This window comes from Cervus canadensis, chromosome 28 (genome assembly GCF_019320065.1).
Source record: "Cervus canadensis isolate Bull #8, Minnesota chromosome 28, ASM1932006v1, whole genome shotgun sequence".
NCBI classification, from domain to species: domain Eukaryota; kingdom Metazoa; phylum Chordata; class Mammalia; order Artiodactyla; family Cervidae; genus Cervus; species Cervus canadensis.
In genome coordinates, this window is record NC_057413.1 from 48,191,489 (window position 1) to 48,215,914 (window position 24,426).

Consider the following 24,426-nt stretch of genomic DNA (forward strand, 5'->3'; position numbering starts at 1 on the left):
GATGTTTGCAGATGTTTAAAAGTTATGTGACACCATAAGCCACATGTAAAGATTAGGATCCACTCTTTGCATGTGCCTGTCTCCTAAGATGAAAATTTACTCAGTACTGTGATAGTACTGAATAAAAAGAAACAGGCCCTGACTCTAGGCACTAGCAAGTGGATTCAAGTTCTGCCCTTCCTTTCAAATGGCTTCTCTAAATAAGCTCCAAAACCTTATCCCACTGATGAAAGAGGAAGCTACCAACACTTTCCACCCAAACTACAGAATCCTAAAAGCTCTCCTTCTGCTGGTTCAAGGCAGATATGAAGAATACCATTGCTTCAGCTCTTAAACATGGGCATTATTCTAGAAAAAGCCTAAGATCGGTAGGGGCCCTTTATCAAGACTACAAGAGGAGTTTCTCAAAGTACTCCAGCTCCAGTTACTTAAATTAGTTCATGCATGCATGCTAAGTCGCTTCAGTCATGTCTGACTCTTTGCGACCCCATGGACTGTAGCCCATAAGACTCCTCTGTCCATGGGATTCTCCAGGCAAGAATATGGAGTGGGTTGCCATGCCCTTCTCCAGGGGACCTTCCTGACCATAAATTAGTTCTACCCTTCCTAAATTTTGTCTTTTCCCTCGCCCATCCTTCTCACGTGACCCACTTCTAACCAAAGAGTAAGATTCTGACTCCGAGAGTTCAGCGCTGGGATCTGTATGGCATTAACCCTTCTCCATGCCTACCTAAACTCACCCATCTCTCCCCAAAGGGACGTGGAACTTACTAAGTGAACAGTCCTGAAAATCAGTAACTACTGGCATGTTAAACTCTTATGTTCTCTGAATTTCTGTAAATAAACTCCCAGAATGGAGAGGGAGCAGTTCTTTGGAGAAACAAATATATCTCCAAAGCTTACCCGGGTTTATGTTTTGTTAAAAGGGACCTTCTGAATCTGCTTATGGTTTCCAGGCCAGAAGAATGCACTGAACTCAGGTTTCGGCCTAAAAAGCAGACTCTGGAAGACAGTTCAGGATGGCTGACCCTGTACACATCTGGTGTGAGATGGAGACAATGATCCTCCATATTAATGAAAAAAAAATCCCTATGGCACAGTGTGGCAAAGTAACTTGTCTGAAACCACAGTAAGGCAAATGGCCGAGGATCATCCAAGGACCTAACTACTCCAAATCTGTGCCCCTTCCACAAGACAAATAAGGGAGGCCAGGACAACTTCTAAATTTCTAAATCAGTGAAGAAAAATAGCCTTCATAAACTTAACACAGGGATTCTGCAGCTCTGCACACAAGGAAACAGAAAAACAAGAATTCTTAGGAAAAAAGATCAGCAACTTTGCATTATTTTTGAGGCATGTGGGAAAATAAGACATCAAAGCCTCTATTGAGTCAGGTTAAAGTGTCAAGAGGAAACTGGGACAGATATTAGAAAATCTAAGCACCAAGCTCTCTGTTGCCCAAGAGCACCCTCAGCAAGAACATGAGTATTTTGGGGAGCTCAGTTCCCAAAGAAGCACTGGGAGAGTCAACATAAAAGTATATACAAAGCTGCACAACAGAAAGATGCCAAAACCAGACCTCTGCTGCCTACTCACCACCCATCCAGGAAGCACTGGGGCAGAGACTATAACCTAACAAAAGTAGCCCTAACAACTGGGGAAAGAAGGTTGGGAGGGGGAGACAGACAATAGGGCAGAGGAAGTTCATTGTTCTAGCTTTCCAATGAAATTCAAATGTGTGTGGTTGCAAAACAAAAATCCAGAAAGAAACATGAGATTAATGCATTTATTCCAAGTTATTAACACAATAAAAATAAAGTTAAACTTGTCCAAGTCAACTCATAAATCTTTAATCTTTTGAACAAATGTACAACCCAAAGCATCACACTAAGGAGGAAAAAATGGGAAAGAGAGAGGTAGAGGAAGGAATACATATTGAGTGTGGAACAGAGAATGAATACAATCCCAAAACAAGTTTCAGATCTTCTACCTCTTCAGAACAGAAAATGGCTGCTAAATAATTTTGCACAAAGTGTCAGCGGATCACAGTACAATGAACAAAGGCCATTTCAAAAACAAAAGGGACCCAAAAAGCTTATCTCCTCCTGGCACTGAGCCATGAATAAGCCTTACCGATTTGTTGTCTTCCAAAATTGAGCCTGGTAGATTTTCTTCCATGTTTACTGAGGTCATTTCCAAATAGGTTTGTGGATTAGCAGGACCAGCTCAAGCAAGGGCAACAGAATGAAGGAAGTGTGGGAACTGACATGCCACAAGGAAGTAAACAGTAAACAAAAGGGCTACTCACGCTGCATTTCAAACAATGTTAAGGCAGGCCCATCCAAATGGAAAGCCTAAGAGATGAACAATCCTTCCTTCATCAGTAGTTTTCCATTTCAGCAGGCTTTCTTGTCTTTCTCCCAGAGATCCATCAGCTGCCCAAGAAATTGGGTGGGAATACAACACAGCAATTGGAGAAGTCAGCTCTGTCTCCCTCCTCCCCCAGAAATGGCAGAGTCAAAGCCAAAATACAATCAAAGCACACTAGGTGGTGAGCCAGATAGACATTTGATTTTAATGACAAAGTTGGAGAAAATAAATTGGCAAAAAATAATAATAATAATTAACAGAAAATACTTTTTTACAGATATGTATAGAAATTATGATTGATTTGTCTGGTTTCTTAAGGAAAAAAGGAACGGAGGTAAATTTTTTAGCTTCCATGAACATTTACTCTAAGATGCTGATTGCATCTCTTAGTGTAGGTTCCAGATGAGATCCAACTAGTCCTGGGTCACCTGGGCACCTGATTTCTAGAAGCCAATAGGATTCATCCACAAGTAGCTCTGAACGTGCTATCTCAGCTGTGAACACTGGATTCCGTGTGGTCCTGGAGGGCATCAACTGCAGCTTCTCGTGCAGCTATTTCCTGAGGGATCGTACTGCCTCCGGCTACCTGTTCCCTTGTATGGGACCCTGAAGCCACAGATTTTACCACATTCAAAGGGTTGTCACTATACTCATCTACTTGAGGAACTGCTACTTCCGTGATGGATGCATTCGGTATTTCTAGCTGCAGTGGTCCCATCTCCAGGGAACTACACTCAGGAGGGTCACCTGGCTCAGAGAGAGGAGAACATATCTTCTCTTTTTGAACTCCAGATGTCCGTGTGACAAAATCAACAAGGTCTGGAAGGCAAGGAGATGGCCCAAGGCCTAAAGGATTAATTGTTTCTGATTCCAATCTGAGTGAATCTTGTTTCTCTAATTGAGATGTTTCTTCTATTTCCTCAGGCATCATTCCTCCTGCTAACAGGTCCAGGGCCTGGTGTGTTCCCTCAAGGCTCCCCAAGCCAAGGCCAACGTTTTCTATAGGAAGTCCAGTTTTCAAAATGTTAGAAGCGATCCTCCCAGTTCTGGGATTAGATGAGTTTTGTTCACCCTCTGCTCCGAAGTTCAGCACCAGGGTTTTGGGAGAATCTAAGGGAAACTCAGAAAAGGATGGTACTGGTTCAAAGTTGGTGAGATTGGAGGGATTACTTCCTAAACGTGACACAGAATTTTCTTCACATACTTTCTGAGACAGGGCAACTGGGGATCTATGTGCTGGGTCTACCCGAGTATTGCAGAAATCAACACCTATATCCCCCAGGCTTCCCAGGGCAGCAAGCTCTTCTACTTTTAAGTCTGTAACTTCAAAGTTTTCTAAGGCCTTGTTCTCTATTGTCACTGTTAGTTCTGGATGGACATCTCGAAGCTCCAGGGCTTCTGCTTTTGGTTTCTCTGGGCTCTCCCAGGTCTCTGGCTTCTTGTTCTCATCCCAAACAGTCAGTTTATAGGTCATTTTACCCTGCAAGTCTTTTGATCTTTCTCTCTTCAGTTTGAGGCTTCTGTACCTAGAAGTTCTGGAAGCTGATTCTGGTGCTGAATTTTCTAGCCACTCCTCACTACCAGTTGAAACTCCTTGCTTCTGTTCATGGTCTTTCAAACACATATCTGATCTGGCTGGGGAGTGAAGAAGCAATTCTGGGGAAGAAATTTTCACATCTTGTGGGTTCTGGAGTAAAGACCTAGCTTCTGACGGAAATGAGTCTATTTTTGCCTTTGTGGAAGAGACAGCTTGTGTCTTCAATTCAGGTACTACTTTACCTTGAGTTTTACTTTCTGTTATCAATTTCCTGGACTGTTTAGCCTTTTTTTCAGTACTATGTGAGTTGGGCTGTTCTACTTCTTCCTCCCACATGCATCTGTTCCCACTGTTCAAATTAGAGTCCTCTATGCTATTGGGCCCAACATTAATATCTGTTCCCTCTCTCACTGTCCTTTCAGAGAGTTTCACTTCTTCTTTTAGTGCAGTGCTTGTGTCTACTTCACTTTTCCCACAATCCTTAGACTGGTGGAGCTCCTGGCTTTGCTGCTTACTAGATTCCACAAGGTGGGTTTCTACCAACTTCTGAGATTGCATGGTATGACACTGTATATCCGATAGCTCAGAGGCTGGCTCCACACCTGGTGGCCCAGGGTCTCCCACGTCAAGTTCAATTTTCCTCACTGGAGCTATATCCTTATTAGGATCACTCTGGAAGGAACCAGAGGCCCACTTGACCAAAGTCTCTGTCTTTGGAGTAATAGTTTCATAAGGCCTGTTTTGGCATAACCTTGTCAGAGGCTGCAGAAAGCCATAGCTGCTGTCTCTGTTTTTTGAGTCTACATTTTCTACAACTGACAATCTTCCTAGGGACTCCAAAGGTTTTGAAACGGGCTTTTCAGAGTTGCTGACCAAAGGAGCCGAGACCAAATTTCTACCTGAAGGCAACTCCTCTTGGGATGCACTGCTGTTCAAAGTAGAAGTGGAAGAGGTGTCTGAATTTTCAGCTCTATTTTCCCCGTTGGCCCATGGACCACCACTCAGCTTAGTGTCAGGGGCTCCTTTTCCACCACTACTGTAGAATATGTCATACAGATCCTTAGCATTGGCTGTGGCTAAGCATGAATTCCGCTTTTCCAATTTTTTGGCTTGTTCACTGAACACACTTGAGAGGGGAGGTGGAGGACGCACCAACACAGAGAATAGGGTCTGGTCCCGGTCACTCTCACTCACCCCAGGAGCTGTCTCATCAGAAGGAATGGCAGTAGGCTGTGCTGAGGCCATGATGGCTACCGGTAATGCTGGGTTCAAAATGTTAGGACCCAGGAAGCCAGGGATGACAGTGTGAGATACAACTGGGTTTGATTTTACTGGAGCCAAAATAGCATTTGCTTGGGCAGGAGATGGGGCAGCTGGAGGAGGTATAACTGGAGGTGGTGGAGGTGGCGGTGGAGGTGGTGGTGGTGGAGGTGGTAGCATTTGTTCAGGTATATGTGGTGGCTCACTCTTTTCAGCCAGCACCATTTTTTCCTCTGGAGACCCTTTCAAAATCACCTCTTCCCCTCCAAATGCTTTAGAGATGATGTCGGGAGGCAAGAGGAGATCAGCTGAAGACTCTTTAACCACTGGCAGAGGCTTAGCAGTGGTTCCAGAAGACTTGATGGATAGAAAGGTGTTAAGCGGAGCTGGCTTGCTTACTGTGGCTGAACCTGATTTGCGGAGGACTGTGGATGGAATGGGCAGGTTGGGTCGGATCTTAGTCTGGGTTGAAGTTGTCACTACAGGCATCCAAGGACTAGTATGTGCAACAACAGTTTTCCCAGAGAGTTTGATTTTGATAGGCTTTGCCTTCCCAGGATCAGCTTTGCCATCCTCTTTGTCCTTACCACTTTCCACAATCTCTTCTTTGGGAATACTTGGGATCACTAAACTTTTTTCCTCCTCTTTTTCTGGCTTCTTCCAGCTGAATTTCCCGAAAGAGGAAGATATTGGTGGTTCTTTCTTTATTTCTTCTTTTAATTGGAGTTTGATGCTAGGCCTCTTTCTATTTTCAGCCTTTTCAGGGGAGTTTCCACCCTCAGAAAGCTGGTCCTCTAATTCCTCAGACACCCTGTCGTCCTCCTTTACTTCCTTCATAATCTTTGCCTGTTTTTCTTTCTTCTCTTCCTTCGGTCTCTCACTGAACTTGCGCTTCAGCTCACTCTGCCGCCGCCGTTCTGTCTCTAGAACCACGGCCAAGCCAGCCTGACGGTCCAAATTCCGTCGCTCCTCATATAATGGGTTTTCAACCACATATTTCTAGGGAAGAGAAAAGATAAAGGCTCAGTAACTGGGCAAAATGCTTTAAGAGAGAAAATCTGGCCCTACCACTATTAGAACTCATTTAGTGAAAATTTTGAGTCACCTCGCTCAAGGATAAATGGTCCTCTCAGGTTAGCATTTCTTACTAGGACTGAGAACTTCTTTATGGTTATACAGAATTTGAAGTGTTAAGGACTTTTTCTACCTCTGAGCTTGACAACATCAAAAGGATTACTGCAGAAAGTGGGAAAACTCCATAGGCTACTACAAAGACCAACCTTGTATTTCTCATTGTGTTGATAACCCTTCACATGTTGCTCTCCAGAAATTGGATCCCCCAAAAATTCCTCACAGAGCTGGCAGTAATATCCAGTGATGGGAATCAGAAACTCAGAGCCTGTAAGAAGTGGAACAAAGTCAAGAAAGTAAGTCATTTCTAACCCAAGATGACAGCAACCAAAGGAAATCCCACTTCCCTTTTGCAGTAAAATGATTAACAGTATAGAAGACTTTACTCACTTTCAAGTCAGAAGGAGCATTTAGAATCTCAATGGTGTGTTTTTCCAACTTAAAGCCTAAACTCAGGACCTCCATCCCTTCTACATTTTGGGAACACTAACTGGTATATCCCCTAACTGGTTAATTTAGGAGTTTTCTGTGCCAGACTCATTTTTGTTGCTGATTCTCCTCAAATTCTAACTAGCACTAAGCATCTTAGGAGATTTAAAAATTATACTCCCAAAAAGCCCAGTACCATTTGTATGAGAATCTCTCATTTTGGTATTAATTACTTAGGAATTTATCTTCTACAGATATAAAGGATGTAGAAGCACTGACTACTTACAAAGGTAAGAAACTGAAAAGTTTAAAGACAAAGAAACTATTTCTCAACTTAGCCCATAATGGCAACTATTCAAAAATATTTTATAGTTCTTAGCTGAAAAGGCAGTTATTTTGCACCTCTTACTGTTCTTTTTCACCTGGATTTCAAATAAGGTTTTGGTGCATAAGTCAGTGGTGAAGAAAGTCATATTTTAGTCCATGTGGTGCCGAAGCGAGCACAAAGTTTTATTTTATAGTGGTATGTGTGTGTTTAACATCTGTTAGATTGTTGGCCATATGGATAGAGATTGTTCCTGTCTTATGGCTCTCTTTATTTCTTTAGGACCTAGTTGTGCACATGGAATGCAATCTTGCAGCTTTGCTAGAAGTAACGGTTATGTCTCACTCTATGATGCTTCCTTGCACCTTAGTTCAGGGATACCTCTTCCCTGACTGAATGTAAGGAACCACAAAAATGGCAGGGAGGAAACATACCTTTTGCAGGAACAGTTATCTTGTCAGTGCGCTTTACAGCATCTTGCTTGGCTTCATTCTGGGTCTTTGAAGCCCAAGGTCTGTTGTAGGGATCCAGTGTCTATTTGCAAGAGGCAGAGGCGCTCACACACAGCACTAAAATCTCAATGACCCACTTTTCTTTTTCTCCCCAACAACCAGGGGGGACCAGAAGCCCCCAGCTGCCCACCCCCACCCACTCTGCCAACTGTTTAAACGGAAATCACCTGTGGAAAAGGTAAACATATGTTAGAGCAAGTACTAGCAATGGATAAAATGAAACAAATAATCAGGTACTCAAGGAATCAAAAGAGGCAGCAGCCTCACTTACACTTGCCATGGTGTTTAGTTACAGGCAGGTCCCCTGGACTGAGCCCTGGGGATGGTGTCTCCTTTGTTGGTACCTCTTGGCTCTTCAGATTGGGGCTCCTGCCCATATGAGAATGTTTCATTTTCCAGCTTTGTAATACAGATGGGGGTATAGGAGTTTGAGGGGAAGGAGGGCAAGAATGGAAATAACAGAGGGCAAGATACCTACCTGTGTGTGCTTCTTATTGTGCATATGGGTGAAGAAGTCAAACATGGTCCCACAGATGGTGTTGCAGTCTTTGCACCAGTGATTGCCAGCATCATAATACTCATAGGCAGCAACAGGCTGATCAGACTGCTTAGCTGGCTGAGAGCTCTCAGCAGGCTTGGGGCTCTTAGTTCGGGAATTCTCATTGTTTACCTTTGATTCCTAGAGGAGGAAAAACCTGTACTAAGAAGGAATTCAAGACAATCTAGATCTGTCTTCCCTCAGAAAAAGCAAGTAGCTACCACAATAACAGAAATAGGACAATATGATCATATTTCCAGTGCCTAAAGCTGCACAAACTGGGACAAACCACACAAGAAATCTGTCTGCAAGACTCAAAGAGAATTAATTTGATTCCAGTGTCATGTCATCATGAAGAACAAATCATTATGACAATATATTTACTTATATATCTGAAAATATCTAGAAGAATACTCAGGATTATGGAAACATTGGCTGCCTCTGGGGAGAGAGGTAGAGAACAAGAGTGGACAGGAATCTTCTATAGTATCACCTTTGGTAGACGTTAAATGTGTTACCTGTACAACTAAACACATGATAGCAACTAGGAAGGGAAGAGGAAATGGAAAAGGTAATTGACAATTAGGTAATTGGTAATTGACAATTGGTAATTAGGCAAGTGAAAAAAGAAAAAAACCAGATGATAGTGAACTCTCTTATCACAGACACATCCAGTAAAGAAAACTAGAGAACCTAGGCTGGCATAGATAAAGGGGAAAGTCATCTACTTAGGATGACTTACAGGAATCTGGGTAAAATGTTTCAAACTGCCTAAAATGTCACCATTAGAATTTAACATCTTTCAGTTAAATATGAATCCTCTTTTAAAACATATCAACTCTCCAACATTAAGTGATCAATAATAAATAATATGAATTCATTTTTCAGCAAGCTGAGAACAAGGTATTCAGGAAATGAGAATTCTGGATAATGCTGGGGAGTGAGGCACATAAAAAAGATAATTCTGGAACACAGAGAAGGTAAGTATGAAGGAGGTTCCACAGTAGACACAATCAGGGAACGGAGCACCTGGATTATTGGCTGGTGGGGAAAGGAAGACTAAATGGAGAAAGGGAAACAACTGAGAGTTCAAAGATAATCTTTCCCTTTTACAGTCCTATTCAAGGGTCACTAAAGAGATCATATCCAGCAGGTAAGGGATGGACACATGCATACACTGCTTGTGAATACTAACTGACACCACCTTTCCAGAAGATAATTGAGGAATACATATTATATACCTCAAAATTCTTTATACCTTTGACCAAGCAATTCTATTCCATGATATTTATCCTTAGGAAATTAGGTCAAACTATAGGTGATTTAACTGGTTAAATTTGTTATCCATACAACAATAAAAATAAGGTTGCTAAAATGATATTACAGAAGTCTATTTATTGACATGGAAAGATAGTCATGAAATACTAGAAAAGTAAGTAACAAATGCTTTCAAACTGTGGTGTCAGAGAAGATGCTTCAGAGTCTCTTGGACTGCAAGCAGATCAAACCAGTCAATTCTGAAGGATATCAACCCTGAATATTCATTGGAAGGACTGACACTGAAGTGCCAATATTCTGGTCACGTGATGCAAAGAGTTGACTCACTGGAACAGACCCCGTTGCTGGGAAAGATTGAAGGCAAAAGGAGAAGGGGGTGGCAGAGGATGAGATGGTTGGATAGCATCACCAACTCAACGGACATGAATGTGAGCAACTATCACCCACTAACTCTGGGAGATAGCAGAAGAAAAAGGAGCCTGGCACGGGGTTGCAAAGAGTCTTAGCAACTGAACAATAACAAAATATCAAAATAAATTTGAATAGGACTTCCCTGGTGGTACAGTGGATAAGAATCTGCCTGCCAATGCAGGGGACACCAGTTCATCTCTGGTCTGGGAAGATTCCACATGCTGTGGAGCAACTAAACCCATGCACCATAACTACTGAAGCCCGAGCACTCCAGGGTCCGTGAGCCACAACTGCTGAGCCCGTGTGCCCTGGAGACCATGCTCCACGAGAGAAGCCATCACCATGAGAAGCCCATGCATGACAACTAAGAGCAGCCCCCACCTGCCACAACTAGCAGAGAAGGCAATGGCACCCCACTCCAGTCCTCTTGCCTGGAAACTCCTATGGACGGAGGAGCCTGGTAGGCTGCAGTCCGTGGGGTCGCCAAGAGTTGGACACAATTGAGCGACTTCATTTTCACTTTTCACTTTCATGCATTGGAGAAGGAAATGGCAACCCACTCCAGCGTTCTTGCCTGGAGAATCCCAGGGATGGAGGAGCCTGGTAGGCTGCCGTCTATGGGGTCACACAGAGTCGGACACGACTGAAGCGACTTAGCAGCACCAGCAGCAGCCACAACTACAGAAAATCTGTGCACAACAAAGAGCCAGTGCAACCAATTTTTTTTAAAACACACAAATCTATTAAAAGATGTATTTGAATAATCAAAACAGATAATGTGACTAGGAACAGAATGTCAAATGTCACTTTATTCAAAAGACTTTCCCTAACTACTCCATATTCCTTGGCCTGTTTTCTTTTTTAGGCACTTGTCATTACCTAACCTGCATATCTCCCATTACAAGACAATAAGGACCTTGTCTACATAGCTTTCAGCGGCTAAGTTGTAATCTCTTTTGTGACTCCATGGACTGTAGTCCACCAGGCTCTTCCATCCATGGGATTTCCCAGGCAAGAATACTGGAGTGGCCATTTCCTTCTCCAGGGGATCTTTCCAACCCAGGGATCGAACCCACATCTCTTGCATTGCAGGCAGATTCTTTACCACTGAGCCACAAGGATCACAACCCTGTCATGCAAAGGGGCTTGTATAACTCAGTGAAGCTATGAGCTATGCCAGGCAGGGCCAGGCAAGATGGAAGGGTCATAATGAAGACTTCTGACAAAACGTGGTCCACTGGAGAAGGAAATGGCAACCCAACTCCAATTCTTGCTTGGAGAATCCCATCGACAGCATGAAAGGGTAAAAAGATCTGACACCAGAAGATGAGGTTCCCCAGGTAGGAAGGTGTCCAATATGCTCCACTGGGGAAAAGCGAAAAGCAATCACTAATAGCTCCAGTAAGAATGAAGCACCTGGGCCAAAACAGGAATGACGCTTAGCTGTGGATGTGCCTGGTGGTGAAGTAAAGTCCAATGCCATAAAGAACAATGTTGCATAGGAACCTGGATTCACTGGAAGGACTGTTGCTGAAGCTGAAGCTCCAATACCTTGGCCACCTGATGCGAAGAGCAAACTCACTGGAAAAGACGCTGATGCTGGGAAAGATTGAAGGCAAAAGATGTGAGATGGTTAGTTAGCACCACCGACTCACTGGATGTGAATCTGAGGAAACCCTGGGAGACAGAGGAAGTCAGAGGAGCCTGGCATGCTATAGTCTATGGGGTTGCAAAGAGAGAGACTTAGCAACTGAACAACCACTACCACCACCAACTACATAGTTCCCTTTTATACTTCCCATATCTAAACACTGTCTGGCACTTTTTGGGAGACCAAGAAATATTTATTAAATGAATGAAGAGAAAAAGGTAATTTGGAATAACACACACCAACTTATTAGTAACAACTGTGTCGAAGTGAATGGAACTGTGGAAATGTGCATGTGTTTACTTTTATGAAATAAGCGATTTAAGAGAAAGAAAACCAAACTAATCACGCATTTTAAAAAGAGGCAAAGAAAGAAGAAAGACCAAAGACAGGTAGGAAACAGAGCTTGCAGAAAGAACATTCCTTATTGCTGAAATGAAAATCGAATTGCAACATATTCTTGTTAACTTCAGAAAACATTCTCTCACTCAAGTCAAGATGGTAGTTTATCATGGGGTTGATGCCTAAACGGAACCCCAGAGAATGTGTAAGACAACTACAAGCTCTTCTCCCATCAAAGGCCCTGAACTCAATGATCCTCGTATAAGAAAATAGTCCTACCTGGCTGAGAAAGAGAATTCTCCCAGGAAGACATAAAAAAATTAGAGCTTGGCTGACAGAGAACACAGAGTATCTTCTTCTCTAACCCCAATATTAACTGACCATCTACTATGTACTAGACATACTGGATGCCATGGGAAAACACAAAAATAGGTAAGTTATACTCTGTTATTCTCAAGAAGCTCTCATTTAGTGCAAGAGACAGGCATGAAATCAGGCATGAGTTTAATTATGCTTTCAATAAGACAGAATGAAATATATTTTATAAAGGAACAAAGTAATATATTATGGGAATGCTAAAAAACATCTGACTCAATCACAGCGGAATTTAGGAATTCTTCACCGAGGAGGGGAGTATTCAAGTTGGGCCTTAGTAGATGAGTAGGGTTGGGACAAAGATTATTCCAGGCTAAGAGGATTATTAATGCAGTATTAGAGAGGCACATACCATATTGCACATGTGGAAAAGTGCAAGTATTCTGAGGTGGCAGGAATATAAGGTGCAGTGTCAGATTTCCTGAGCACCATCTATTTGCTATGTGGCAGGCACTGAGCTGTGTATTGGGGACTATATTGGAGAATGAGACAGATATGGTCCCTGATTCCTTGAACCTTAAAATCTAACTGGGGAACACATGTAATAATATGATTACAAGGCCATAAATGCTAAGAAGGAAAATGTAGGTATGAGAGTATATATCAGGCAAATTTAACAACCTGGAAAATCAAGAAAGAGAGTCAGGAAAATAATTTAAATTGTGATCTGAGGATGAATCTGAGTTAGAACACAGGATAAGAAGAGTAGTAATTAGAAGGAGGAGAAGACACAAAGACATTAAAGAGGATGAAACATTTATGGAATGAAAATGCCAGTATGAAATTACAGAGAGCAAAGGAAAAATAAGATTTGAAACGAGGCTGAAGAGGTAGGCAAAATAGTATTATAATCACTGGCTGAATGTGGAGAAAGAATTAAGAGAGTAGCAGTACAAGCAAGAATTGAAGGTGGCTTGAACTTGGATGGCAACAGAGATGATGAGATGAATAAAACTGAGATTTATCTTGGATGGAGAATTGGCAGACTCTGTAATTGCATGGAGCTGTTAGGAAGGGGGAGCACTAAGAATGCTTTTCAGGTTGTTGGCATAAAAACTGTTGGACAGTAATGTCATTCTCTGAGACGGGTAACAAACAGAGGAGGAAGAAAGGTTAGAGGGAGGCTGAGAACAATCTTAGTTTAATTTAGGATACATTGATTTTAAGGTATTTGAGACAATCAAGTGGAAATAGTGAGTAGTCTGTTGAACACTCAGACTTGAACCTTAAAAGAATCACCTGAGCTAGAATATAAAACTGAATTGTCAATATGGTATTTTAGCATAGGACTGAATGAAATGACCTAGGGAAAAAGCAGAATTCTGGAGACCTGGGTTAGAACTGAGTCCTGAAGAACTAAAATATTCAAAGATAAGGAAATTAAGCAGAGCAGCTAACATACAAGAAGGAAAAGAAATGTGATGGGAGCCAAAGGAAAAAAACAGTTTTTAGGAGACAGTGGTTCCTTGTATCAAATACTGATTTGAGAACTGAAATTTCAGGCTCTTCAACATGGGTGGTGAACTTGTTTCTAAACATGAAAAACCAAAAAGGCATTTCAAGTTATGGGAAGACTAGAAGCTGGACTGGACTGAGTTAAGGTGTAAATGCTAGATCCAGAACATGGAGGGCCCAGGATTCTACTTTGGAGGCAATGGGGAACTGCTAAAATTCTGAAGAACAGTACCACGATGTAAAACTATGTTTTACAAAAATAACTAGCAAGAGTAAGAGCAGATTGGAAAAGGAAGCTAAGAAAATGGTTAGTTAGAAGGCTGCTTTAGGAGTCCATGGAAATAAAAGATACAATAGAAATGGAAAAGTTGAGTTGTTACCTTGCTGCTGGAAGAGGAGTTTGAGGATGACGACACTTTTTCTGGGCTCTTGGATTTTTCTGCTTTCCCAGTCTTCTCTGTAGGCTCCCTACTGTCACTTGAAGACTTCTGAGATTTATCGGAAATGTTAATTCCCAAGATCTGAGCCACTTTGTCCAGTTCAGACTGCTTTTTTTCTGCCTCTTCTGCCTCCTGTCGAAGCTCTGCAATGTCCTTCATAATGTTATCCTGAAGCCGACTCACCTCTACTAGGAGTGGATCTTTGTGACCATCCTTCTCCCTTCGTTTCTTACGCAGCATTTCCCCTGAGTAGTCAAATGTCAACAGAAAGAAACACAGGAAAGTTAACAAGTCATTCTTCAGTCATAAATACTAATCCTTAAGACTTTATGCTCACAAAATCTCTCTCCATGAAACATCCTAAAAGAAGGTGAGATTTTCCTTCCACATGGGCCAGTTTAGGTGACGCTCCTATGGAGGTAAAGGTTGAGTGATCACATTATCTCTTAGGTAGGGGTTATTAGCTAAAGATCTATGGACAGGTTTCAAAGAGAGACTCCATGTATCCCTACCTAAAAGGGTATATACAAGTTTATGTGCATGTGTCCTCCAAAAAAGTTAATATACGCTGTAACTGTAACTGTACTACATGAATTCTGTGGCTGTCCTCTTCAGAGAACCAAATAATTATTCACATATTTGACTTTATCTGATTTAAGGACCCTTCACCAACACATCCACTGAGTTTTAGATTTTGCCTTGAGTTTCACCTGATGTTATCTCTTATTCCATACTGCAGGTTCTCATGAATTAATCCTCACAGGATTAATAACTAAGCTTCTCATCCCTAAAATGTCCAAAGCCAAACAAGAAATTACATCTTCTCCCACTCTCTGCTCTTGTTATCACCAAAGTGTAATATTTTATGTTCTTTGTTTAGTGTATATGTGAAGTCCTAAAAGCACTGGTGAAGAGGTGTACTCAACAGAGGCATAATGGAACTTTTTGTTGTGGGTGTACACAATATCTTTTTGTGTACACCCACAAATCAAAAAATGATAGGAATACATCAAAAGGACACAAGACATGTATAAACCTATATGGCTGATTTGTGTTGATGTATGGCAGAAACCAATACAACATTGTAAAGCAATTATCCTCCAATTATAAAAATAACTTTTAAAAAAGGACACCGGAGCCAACTTAAAGGGGCTCTCATTGGCCAAATTTGGGGCAATTTGAGCATAAAGATAAATAATAATAGTAAAATATTATGTAAAAGGATAAACGGGGGAGGAGGGGTGGGTAGAAAACTAATAGTAGTAGAAAGCTAATTAAGGTAAATAGAATGATGAAGTCAGAAAATTACTATTTAACAATCAATAACTAATTTGGACAAGAAATCATCAATGAATACTAAACTAGTGGGCCAAAGTCTGAGGAGCAACCGAGTATTTACACAGTCTCAAAGTATCCCCCCTATAAGATACTTACTAATTGAAAAGGGTAACATAGTAACCTTACAGTGGAGAAACTTGGCAAACACCATCTTAACCAAATGATCAAAGTTGACATCACTAGTATGGGACAAATCAACACCTGATATGAACTTAGCATCGTTTCTGTGATGTTCCTGTGCTAAAAATGCACAACATGAATTTAATCATAAGAAAACATCAGACAAATCAAAATTAGAGGACATTCTACAAAACATGTGATCTCTTCTCAAGATTTGGGAACTGTTACAGATTACAGGAGACTAAAAGAACATGACAACTGAATGCAATGCATAATAATCTTTAATTTTCTTTTGCTTCAGGACATCATTGGAACAACTGATGAAATATGAGTAAGATCGGTAGACTAGCATATTACTGTTAATTTTCTAATTTTGGTAAGTGTACTATGGTTATACAAGTGAATTCTTGTAGCCAGAAGACACACACCTGGGACCTTCCTGGCGGTCCAGGAGTTAGAACTCCCCACTTCTACTGCAGGGGACACAGTTGGAGACCTAAGACCCCAATCCCTGGTTGGGGAAATAAGACCCCACATACTGCATAGTGCAGCCAAAAAATTTTAAAATATTTTAAAAAAGAAGAAGATTAAAAAAAAAAAAGAAGAAGATACACATTTAAGTGTTTAGGGGTAAAGGAGTATCATATCTACAACTTACTCTTAAATAGTTCAGGAAAAATTACACCCACACACACAATTGAGAGGAAAAACGAATACAGCATATATAGTAAAATGCTAATAATCATGGAAAATACCTGAGAATTCTTTACACTACTAATGCAACTTTTCTGTAAGTCTAATTATATCAAAATTTTTTTGAAAGTGAAGCTTCAATGTCAATGAATCTGTTTGAGAGTCCCCAAAGTTCCTCATTTGGCTCTCTTACTAAAGTTACAACAAAAGGGCAGCCATGCAAAGGAGTGTCTGATACCTTGCTGTTTATGAAGCCGCTCCAACTCAGTTCTAAGATAATACATCTTCTTCTGGCGAGCTTCACGGTCACTTTTCAGCTTTTCCCTCTCTTCAATAACCTGCAAAATATAAAATGGTAAAAGACCCTTTAGCCTACAACATCCCCCCTTCTCTACTGTTCTTTTCCAGAAATCCTCATACTACATAATATCTGAACGCAAGAATACAAACACCTGCACACAGAGGCTCCGACTTCATAATGAAGATGATATTTCATTCCAATCCAGGTCCCAGAATAGAATTATCCTTTCCAGAACTCTACTGATTGGAAACTACTATTTTTGTAGAAGCACTACACTATTAGATAGTAGTTTTGAGTCCAAAAGGAACCATTAAGAAGGGAACAAATATGTATTGTGGATGAAGCACTGTGTTAGTTGCATTATATGTATCATCTTATTTAATCATGATATCATCTGTTTCACAGTAAGAAAACTGAGGTTGCAAAAGACTAAGTAACATACCAAAGATCACAGAGTAAGATGATTTAAAATCCAAGTATATATGCCCTAAAGCCTTTGATCTTTCAACTATACTACATCACCTAATGAGAAAAACAAATATGGCTTGTCCATAAGGAACTCAAGTGAAAACCCTCTGTACTGTCAGCCCTGACTTTAATACTAGGTTCTTAAAGGTAAAGGAAAGGAAAAGCACTAGTCTTCAGAGAGTGTCTCTGCAGTCTTGGGTTTTGTCATATGGAAGTTCTTCTCCTCTTTCCCAAAAAACAAAAAAACCCCACAAAACACTGAAGTTCACGGCAACCGAGTACAATGGAAAATTAAGAGGTGTTTTTGGTCTTCTCAAGGATTGGCTAAATTTTTTTTAAACTGGAAAAAAAATCAGATTAGCCTTCCAATTTCACCTTTTCTATTTTTCTCCTCAGGTCTTAATTATTTTATTAGCAAATATAATTTGCTAATCAAAGAAAAATACAATTTTTATTAGCAAATTTACACATATTATAATTTTATGGTCCTTATGTCACTGTGTTTAACAAACTGAGTTGTTAGCTATCCAGTACCTTTAAAATCAACAGTATGTATTAATTTTTCTATTCAAAATTCTATTCTGTATTCCTCATCTCTACATAATTTTTACCTACTGCTTTAAAACATCTAAAATTATTATATCTTTACCCCAGCCACTGCTTGCTTTCTATAGTCAAGGAACCCAATGAACCTTGACAGTATAAAAACTACTTTAAAAAAGTGTCATAAAATATATTATTATTCCTGGACTCTAAGTTAAACCAGAACAAACAATGCTTATTTCTTGGTTTAGTTACCAAGCAACAACTAGTGAATAGTTTTAAACCCCATAATCACTACAGGAAAAAGATCCAAAACTCACTGGGATAAAACACAGATTTCTTGATTTCTATGGAAATCAGGAAAGGAACCCAATTTTGGTTCCTCACTCTCTGATGAGTCATACTAAAGACTTCAAGGCTCCCAGCTCCTACCCATAGTGTCCTAAGGCTGGTAATTCCAGATAGAGAAATAAACTTAGGAAAAAGAAGTCTATTAATCGCAGTGGGACCTACGGCCAGACTTTAGGCCAAATGAAAAAAGAATCAAAGAAAAAATTATGGTAATAACAGCAGTCTCTAAAGATTGCCTTGGACCTTGCAAATTTTTAGCTCCCTCTAGAAGACAAATACAAATTTATGTTAAAATAGAAGATGTAGGCACAGGAAACCCAAAGCTAACACTTACCTTTTGTTTCTGGGAAGCACGGTTCTTCTCATCAGAAATCTTCTCCGGATTATATCTTATAAGTGATGGGATAGACACATGGACAGGCACTTGGGCAGTAGGAATTGAGCCCAGCACTGACTCCTCATGCTTGGGCTCATCAGGAGTCACAGTGGGGATCACACGGAGGTTGGGACGGCTACGGGTAGCTTGTTTGCTAACTGGCACTGTCCTGTGTGAATCTGGTAGAGGGTGATTTGAAGGTTGGGAGGCAGGGTACATGGGCCACCTTGAGGCTGCATATGCCATGTAGTGCCTATAGGCATCAAAGGAAGCAGGGGGAATGGCAGGTCCCTGGTAGTTTGGAGGTATCCGAGCTGCAGCAAACTGAGAGGCCCTTGGCACATGAAACTGAGATAAAGAAGCAGGGTGTGGAAGTCTAACTGGGGCAGATGGGGCTGATGGCAACATGCACCTGACTGCAACAGATGACTGAAAGCCACTGCCAACCACCTCAGGTCCTGCAATATGACCCATCGGATGGTCAGACTTTAGGAACGGGGGGCTGTTTTTTGTGAGCAAGTAAGGATCCACAGGGGAAACTTGGTGTGGACGAGACACTTCTGGGGAGTGGGTATTGCTATGGTGCACCTCCCCGCTCTCCAGTCTGTGAGGATCTGCAGAGCGCCGATCAGCTGAGAAACGGCGGTCAACTGAGGAACAGCGGTCTGCAGAAAAGTGCCGGTCAGCAGAGGAACGGCGGTCAGCAGAGGAACGGCGGTCAGCAGAGGAACCTGATGGCTTTTTGCCATGAAGTCGTTCCTGTGTGCGTGCAGCCAGTTTACTAATCTCAGCTACCCCAATATCCAGCCCTATGGTCTTGAGCAAGTCATGAATCTTGGCATATTCTGGATTGGTCTCTTCTATTGATTCTAGCTTTACAGCTGGAGCTGAAGAGGGTAGGGAGCTTGCCTTCTGCCTCATAACTTCACTTTCAGAGCTCCCAACGGGCTTTGGTGGAGATTCCGCTTTTAAATCCTCTTCTTCATCCCCATAGAGAAATTTCTCCTCATCCTCAATGTCAGGGAAGCTAAGTCGCCTTTTTTCCTGCGTACCGGTAGAATCTGCTAACATGCTCAGAATGCAGGAGAAACCGCTGCCATCCTGGCTAGCTCTCTCGTGAGGAAGCAAGAAGTCTGTGTGTCGCTCTGGCCCCTCAGCCTTCATATCCAACTTTTCCTTGTGGCACAGGAAACTCCCAAACTTCTCTCTGAGGGGACTGCTGTCTTTGGGTGCCCCAGGCAGGGGGCCCCACTGGTAGAGGCTGCCCGGAGACTCCTTCAGTGTCGTCTCTACCATGGCTCCCTTGTTGTTCTCAACCTCTGAGGCGAAAGCGGCAATAGCACCACTCAGTGGAAGAGATGAGTGTCCAGAGTAAAGAGGGTGATCCTGGCTGGAGCTGGTACTGCCGGGAAAACTCTCAAGCTGCAAAGATAAACATAACTAAATTAGCCTCTACATAGGATCTCAGAAAACTAGTAACTGAGATTAAATAAATACTTTGTTGCTCTTGAATTAACAGGGCAAAGATACATGTGGATGAAAGGGAGGTCCTTAGCCAGGTTCAAGATATGGTTTCCCATTTCTCCAGATGGTTCTGCTATAGCAAAGGGAAATAGAAAAGAAGGCAGATTGAATCTTAACTTTTGCCCATTTGTTGTAGTCTTTAACAAGGAATTTGAATTCAAAAGGACTTTAGAGATGCCCTAGCTTACTTGCTTTCTCTATGAATCTTCAAAAGAAAAAAACATACAAGCAGAGCTACTTTGACTGAAGTACGGTCAGGAAACTCTGATCCCTAACTGATCAGCCTTCTCTTACTTCCCTAAGTGGCCTCAGGCACTTCAGAAACATTTAGCTCCTAAGAGAACAAGTAAAAATAAGTGCTCATGCCTGACTATCTTTCTGTAAGTAAGGAAAAAATATCAAGGTCCAGAATGGTTAGGTGACTTGTCTAAAAATCGCACCACAAGCTGGTGATAGAGATGGATCCAGAATTAGAATTATCTGATTTCTGGTCTAGTGTCCTACCACTTATACATTTTTTCCTTCTCTTTGAAGAGAGATGAGGAAAATTCAATCAGCTCCTCCCTTTGCTTTTCAAGCTTCATTTCCAAGAAACCCATATTCAAAGATCCTACAGGACTATCCAACTTAGAGGAAAAAAAAACTTTATATAATAGATACTGTCTAAAATGTCTGTCTAGAAAGCCTGTGTGCTTAGTCACTCATTCATGTTTGACTCTTTGCAACCCTATGGACTGCAGCCCACCAGGCTCCTCTGTCCATGGGATTCTCCAGGCAAGAATACTGGAGTGGGGTTTGCATTCCCTTCTCCAGGGGATCTTCATGACCCAGGGATTAAACTCGGGTCTCCTGCATTGCAGACAGATTCTTCCCTGGTCTGAGCCACCATGGAAGCCTCTTAGGAAGCCTAATACACAATAGAAGCCCTCTATTATTGCATTGTGAGGCCTACAATTTCCTTTGAGAGTCCTGAAAGGTACAGCTCATAAGCATAACAATGTTGCACCAACATATATTCCAAAGATACCTTAGGGACACAGCCCCCAGGAAAGTAACTAGGCTTTAAAATATTGAGAGAGACAAGCAAGACACCCTAGAAGAAATACAGCATAGACCTGCAAGGAAGGCTCCATGTCCACCTCAATCCGCTTTTTCAGAATTGACTTCTTGGGCATCACAGATACTTCCTCAGGCCGATGTAAAGAATATCCTGGCTCCGATGCTGTTAGGACACCTGACAATCCAGGGATGGGACAACTAGTGCCGCCACTATCAACTCCCACCAGTTCCTGACTCAAGCTCCTACTTCGTTCCTCCTCTTCCTCTCGTTTTCGCCTGGCGAGGTCCAGCTCTCGAAACTCAGGGTCTAAAAACCTAGGGCTTGGGCTCCGTCTACGCTGTCGATAGTTGCGAGTCCCTGATGTAAAACTCGGGTGATCACTTCCCATGTTGTGCATCTTCTCTGTGTCATCATAGCGGGGCCGTTTGGCCTCCCGGCTACTTTCCTCAGGTCGTATAGAGTAGGAGCCTTTGAGTTTGTCTCTATTCCGTTCCGTTCCCCGCAACAGCTCATCATGACAACTGATATGAGGACTATAATCAGATCGATGCAGGAAAGTTTCTCTTGCTCGGTAGTCCTCATCAAGTTGTCCCAAGAAGGGACTGAGAGGTGCCTCCTCCCGGGAAATATATCGTTCAAGACCTCGAGAGCATTGGGAGCTTCGAGTGAAGACAGAATCATCAGTCAGGTCATCCCTGAGGAAAGAGACAAGGATCACTGAATATAATGGACTTAGAAAGGGCAAGACCAGACAAGGCTAAGAGACTGACATCTGGCAAGGGGGTTGTAGAATGCTTAGAACAAAAGGCAGTAATCATGAAGTCAGAACAAATCTACGTATATACATGCAACATTTCTTCTCCCTTTTCCCAGAGCATAAGCAGCTGCAGCCTCTAACCAATGGAAGAGATTGCTAATCTATCTGGACACAATTCTTTCTCTGATTAGACTTTGGGGATGCAGAGTCTTATGCAAAGGTCTTGGAGATGTGAAAATACCACTACCAGAATACAAAGAGTCCTGGGCCACACAACTTCACACTAGCTCTTTGCTACTAAACCTGTGGTCTGAATAAGCAACATCAGTATTTCCCAGGAACTTTTTCTAAAAACGCAGATTCTCAGGTACCACCGTGTATGCCGGGTGCAGCCAAAAAAAATTTTTTAAGGTGTAAAACAAAAACTGTAAAAACAAAATTTGAGTTAGAGCAGGCCAACTTTACCTGTTCATATTGTCGAATTCTACAGAATATTTCATTTGGAAAAACACAGTTTCACTATGGGAAAAAAATTTTTTTTAACCACTGATCTATCCAATTGGCATGATTTTTCTTGTAAGTTTTAGAAGGTTCTGCAATTGCTTCGTTTCACTGGATCATATATTAAAAACCATAAAACTCCCTCACAGTCTGTTTTGTTATACTCTTTCCTGCCTTGCCTGAATATCCATAAGCATTTTGTTAATCTTGGGCCCAAAAAAAAAGTATGTGATGGTTATCTCACTATATATTTCTATTACAGTGAGATAGATTTATTATAGAAATAAAAAGGTCTTAGACTTTTAAACCATGAAGGTAAAAATACAGGATGGAACATTTGTTCTTTCAGCTCAGATCTCTATACCACACACAGTATCCTAATCTTCTGGGGCATTACGGTCACAGAGCTTCTGTTTTTGCTGTTTAGTTGTTAAGTCCTGTCCGATTCTCTGAGACTCCATGAACTGCAGCCCTGTCAGACTCCTCTGTCCATGGAATTCTCCAGCAAGAATACTGGAATGGGTTGCTTTATCCTTCCCCTGGGGGGGATCCGCCTGACCCAGGGATCGAATCTGCATCTACGGCATTGGCAGGTGGATTCTTTACCACTGAGCCACTGGGTAAGCCCCAGAAAGCTTCTACTGCCCCCTAAAAGTTTCTGATTTAAATCACAGAAACAAAGATCCCCTAGTACTTTAAGCTTTTCTGGTGGCTCAGTGGTAAAGAATCCACCTGCAATGCAGGAGACTTGGGTTGGACCCCTAGGTTGGGAAGATGCCCTGGAGAAGGAAATAGCAATCCTCTCTAGTATTCCTGTCTGGAAAATCCCATGGCAGAGGAGACTGACAGGCTGCAGTCCATGGGGTGACAAAGAGTTGGACACAACTGAGCAACTAAACAAGAACAAAGCACTTTAAGCATACAACCTAGAAAAATTTACACGTCACTCACATTTCAGAGTGAATTACTATTCACAGGATGGTAATCATTCCTGTATTCTACAGTTTCTAGTAGCTATTTCTGCTTTTTTGTAAGTTTTGAGAAATGACTTTTTTTTTTTATAATAGTTGTTTTCCTATTTCTGGGACTCAAGTTAGTGGAACATCAAAGAGCTGCTTTTTCTCATTCACTAGCACAGCTCTTATTCAGTTTTAGACTGGGGTTACAGCTATAAGCAACTTTATAAAAGACTATAAAGGATAAATTTTATCACCTCTTCTATAAGAATGTCATCTATGGGAATCAAGGTTCCTGTTACTCACCTCCCCCCCAAGAATTTGGGGAATTTTGTGGTTTCAGTGTACTATGAAATAATAGGAAAGAGTGACAATTGACCAAAGATGATCTCTGAAATCAAACATAAATACAGTAAAATATTTTACTTTGCAGGTCTGCCAGCCATGAACACATCTTTTTTCAGGGAGGAATGTCCATAAGTTGAGTCACTCCACTGCCAAAACACCATCTATATACATAGTCTCTGACCACATTAGCGTAGGTGAAAATTACAGGCTCCATGGCTAGTAGGCAAGTTCATCCATTACTCTTACATTCAGCTTTCTCCACCAAGAGACATACTAGCCTCAAATCTAATCCAACATTAAACATCGAGAAGCTAGAAATAATGAAATGGCTCTCAGAAAGACTCAACCCAAACCTGCAATCTCCTGCAAAAGGAGGCAAAAACCAATAAAAGAAGGAATAGAAACAGTTAAAAGAATGCAATAATGTGTAAATATAAGCAGAAATCAGGTTGCCTGTTAGAAGCTCATGTCCTCCCTCCCTAGTTTTCCCAAAGGATGAGAGAGAACTGACTGCAATAAAAGTGAGTCCTAAAAAGGGCCCCATCTCCTGCAGCTCAGAATAGTCCAGTGACAAACTCTCTCTGAAAGCTTTGGTCAAGTCCAACTCTTTTCTTAAAGAATTGACTGAATGATGTAGGTGATGGGTACACAGAGCCTCACTGAACTATTCTACTTTTTCTGTGTTTACAAATTCCCTTAAGCAAGTTTAAAAAAAAAACATATGTCCACATAAGTTTGTACGCCAATATTCATAGCAGCATTATTCATAACAGTCAAAAAGTAGAAACAACTAAAATGCTATCCATCCACTCAACACTGGTAACAGATAAACAAAATACATACAATGAGATTATTATCAGCAATTAAAAAAAAAATGAACCTCTATTATATGTAAAAACATGGATGAATCTTGAAAACATTATGCTACGTGAAAGACTCCAGTCACAAAAGACCACATATTGTATGATACTATTTATATGAGATGGCCAGAATAAATACAGAAGAAGGTCAGTGACAGGCTGGGGGGTGGGTAGGTGAG

The 24,426-nt window shown here is 41.5% G+C and overlaps 1 protein-coding gene across 3 annotated transcripts in view; it reads right to left on the bottom strand.

Annotated features, from left to right (window-relative positions):
• Nucleotides 1–1,772: 1,772 nt before the first annotated feature.
• The window catches only part of ZNF318 (zinc finger protein 318), a 28,586-nt gene continuing 5,932 nt past the window's right edge, over nucleotides 1,773–24,426 (bottom strand). Inside the window, exons 3-10 of one of the 3 annotated variants that reach the window (XM_043449666.1) lie at nucleotides 20,881–21,520; nucleotides 18,200–19,663; nucleotides 16,441–16,540; nucleotides 13,992–14,296; nucleotides 8,043–8,243; nucleotides 7,487–7,586; nucleotides 6,448–6,566; nucleotides 1,773–6,166 (exon numbers count right to left, since the gene is read on the bottom strand). In XM_043449666.1, coding sequence (XP_043305601.1) covers nucleotides 2,861–6,166; nucleotides 6,448–6,566; nucleotides 7,487–7,586; nucleotides 8,043–8,243; nucleotides 13,992–14,296; nucleotides 16,441–16,540; nucleotides 18,200–19,663; nucleotides 20,881–21,520 — 6,235 coding nt within the window. In that variant the 3' untranslated portion in view covers nucleotides 1,773–2,860. The other 2 variants (XM_043449668.1, XM_043449667.1) reach the window with 2 other exon arrangements.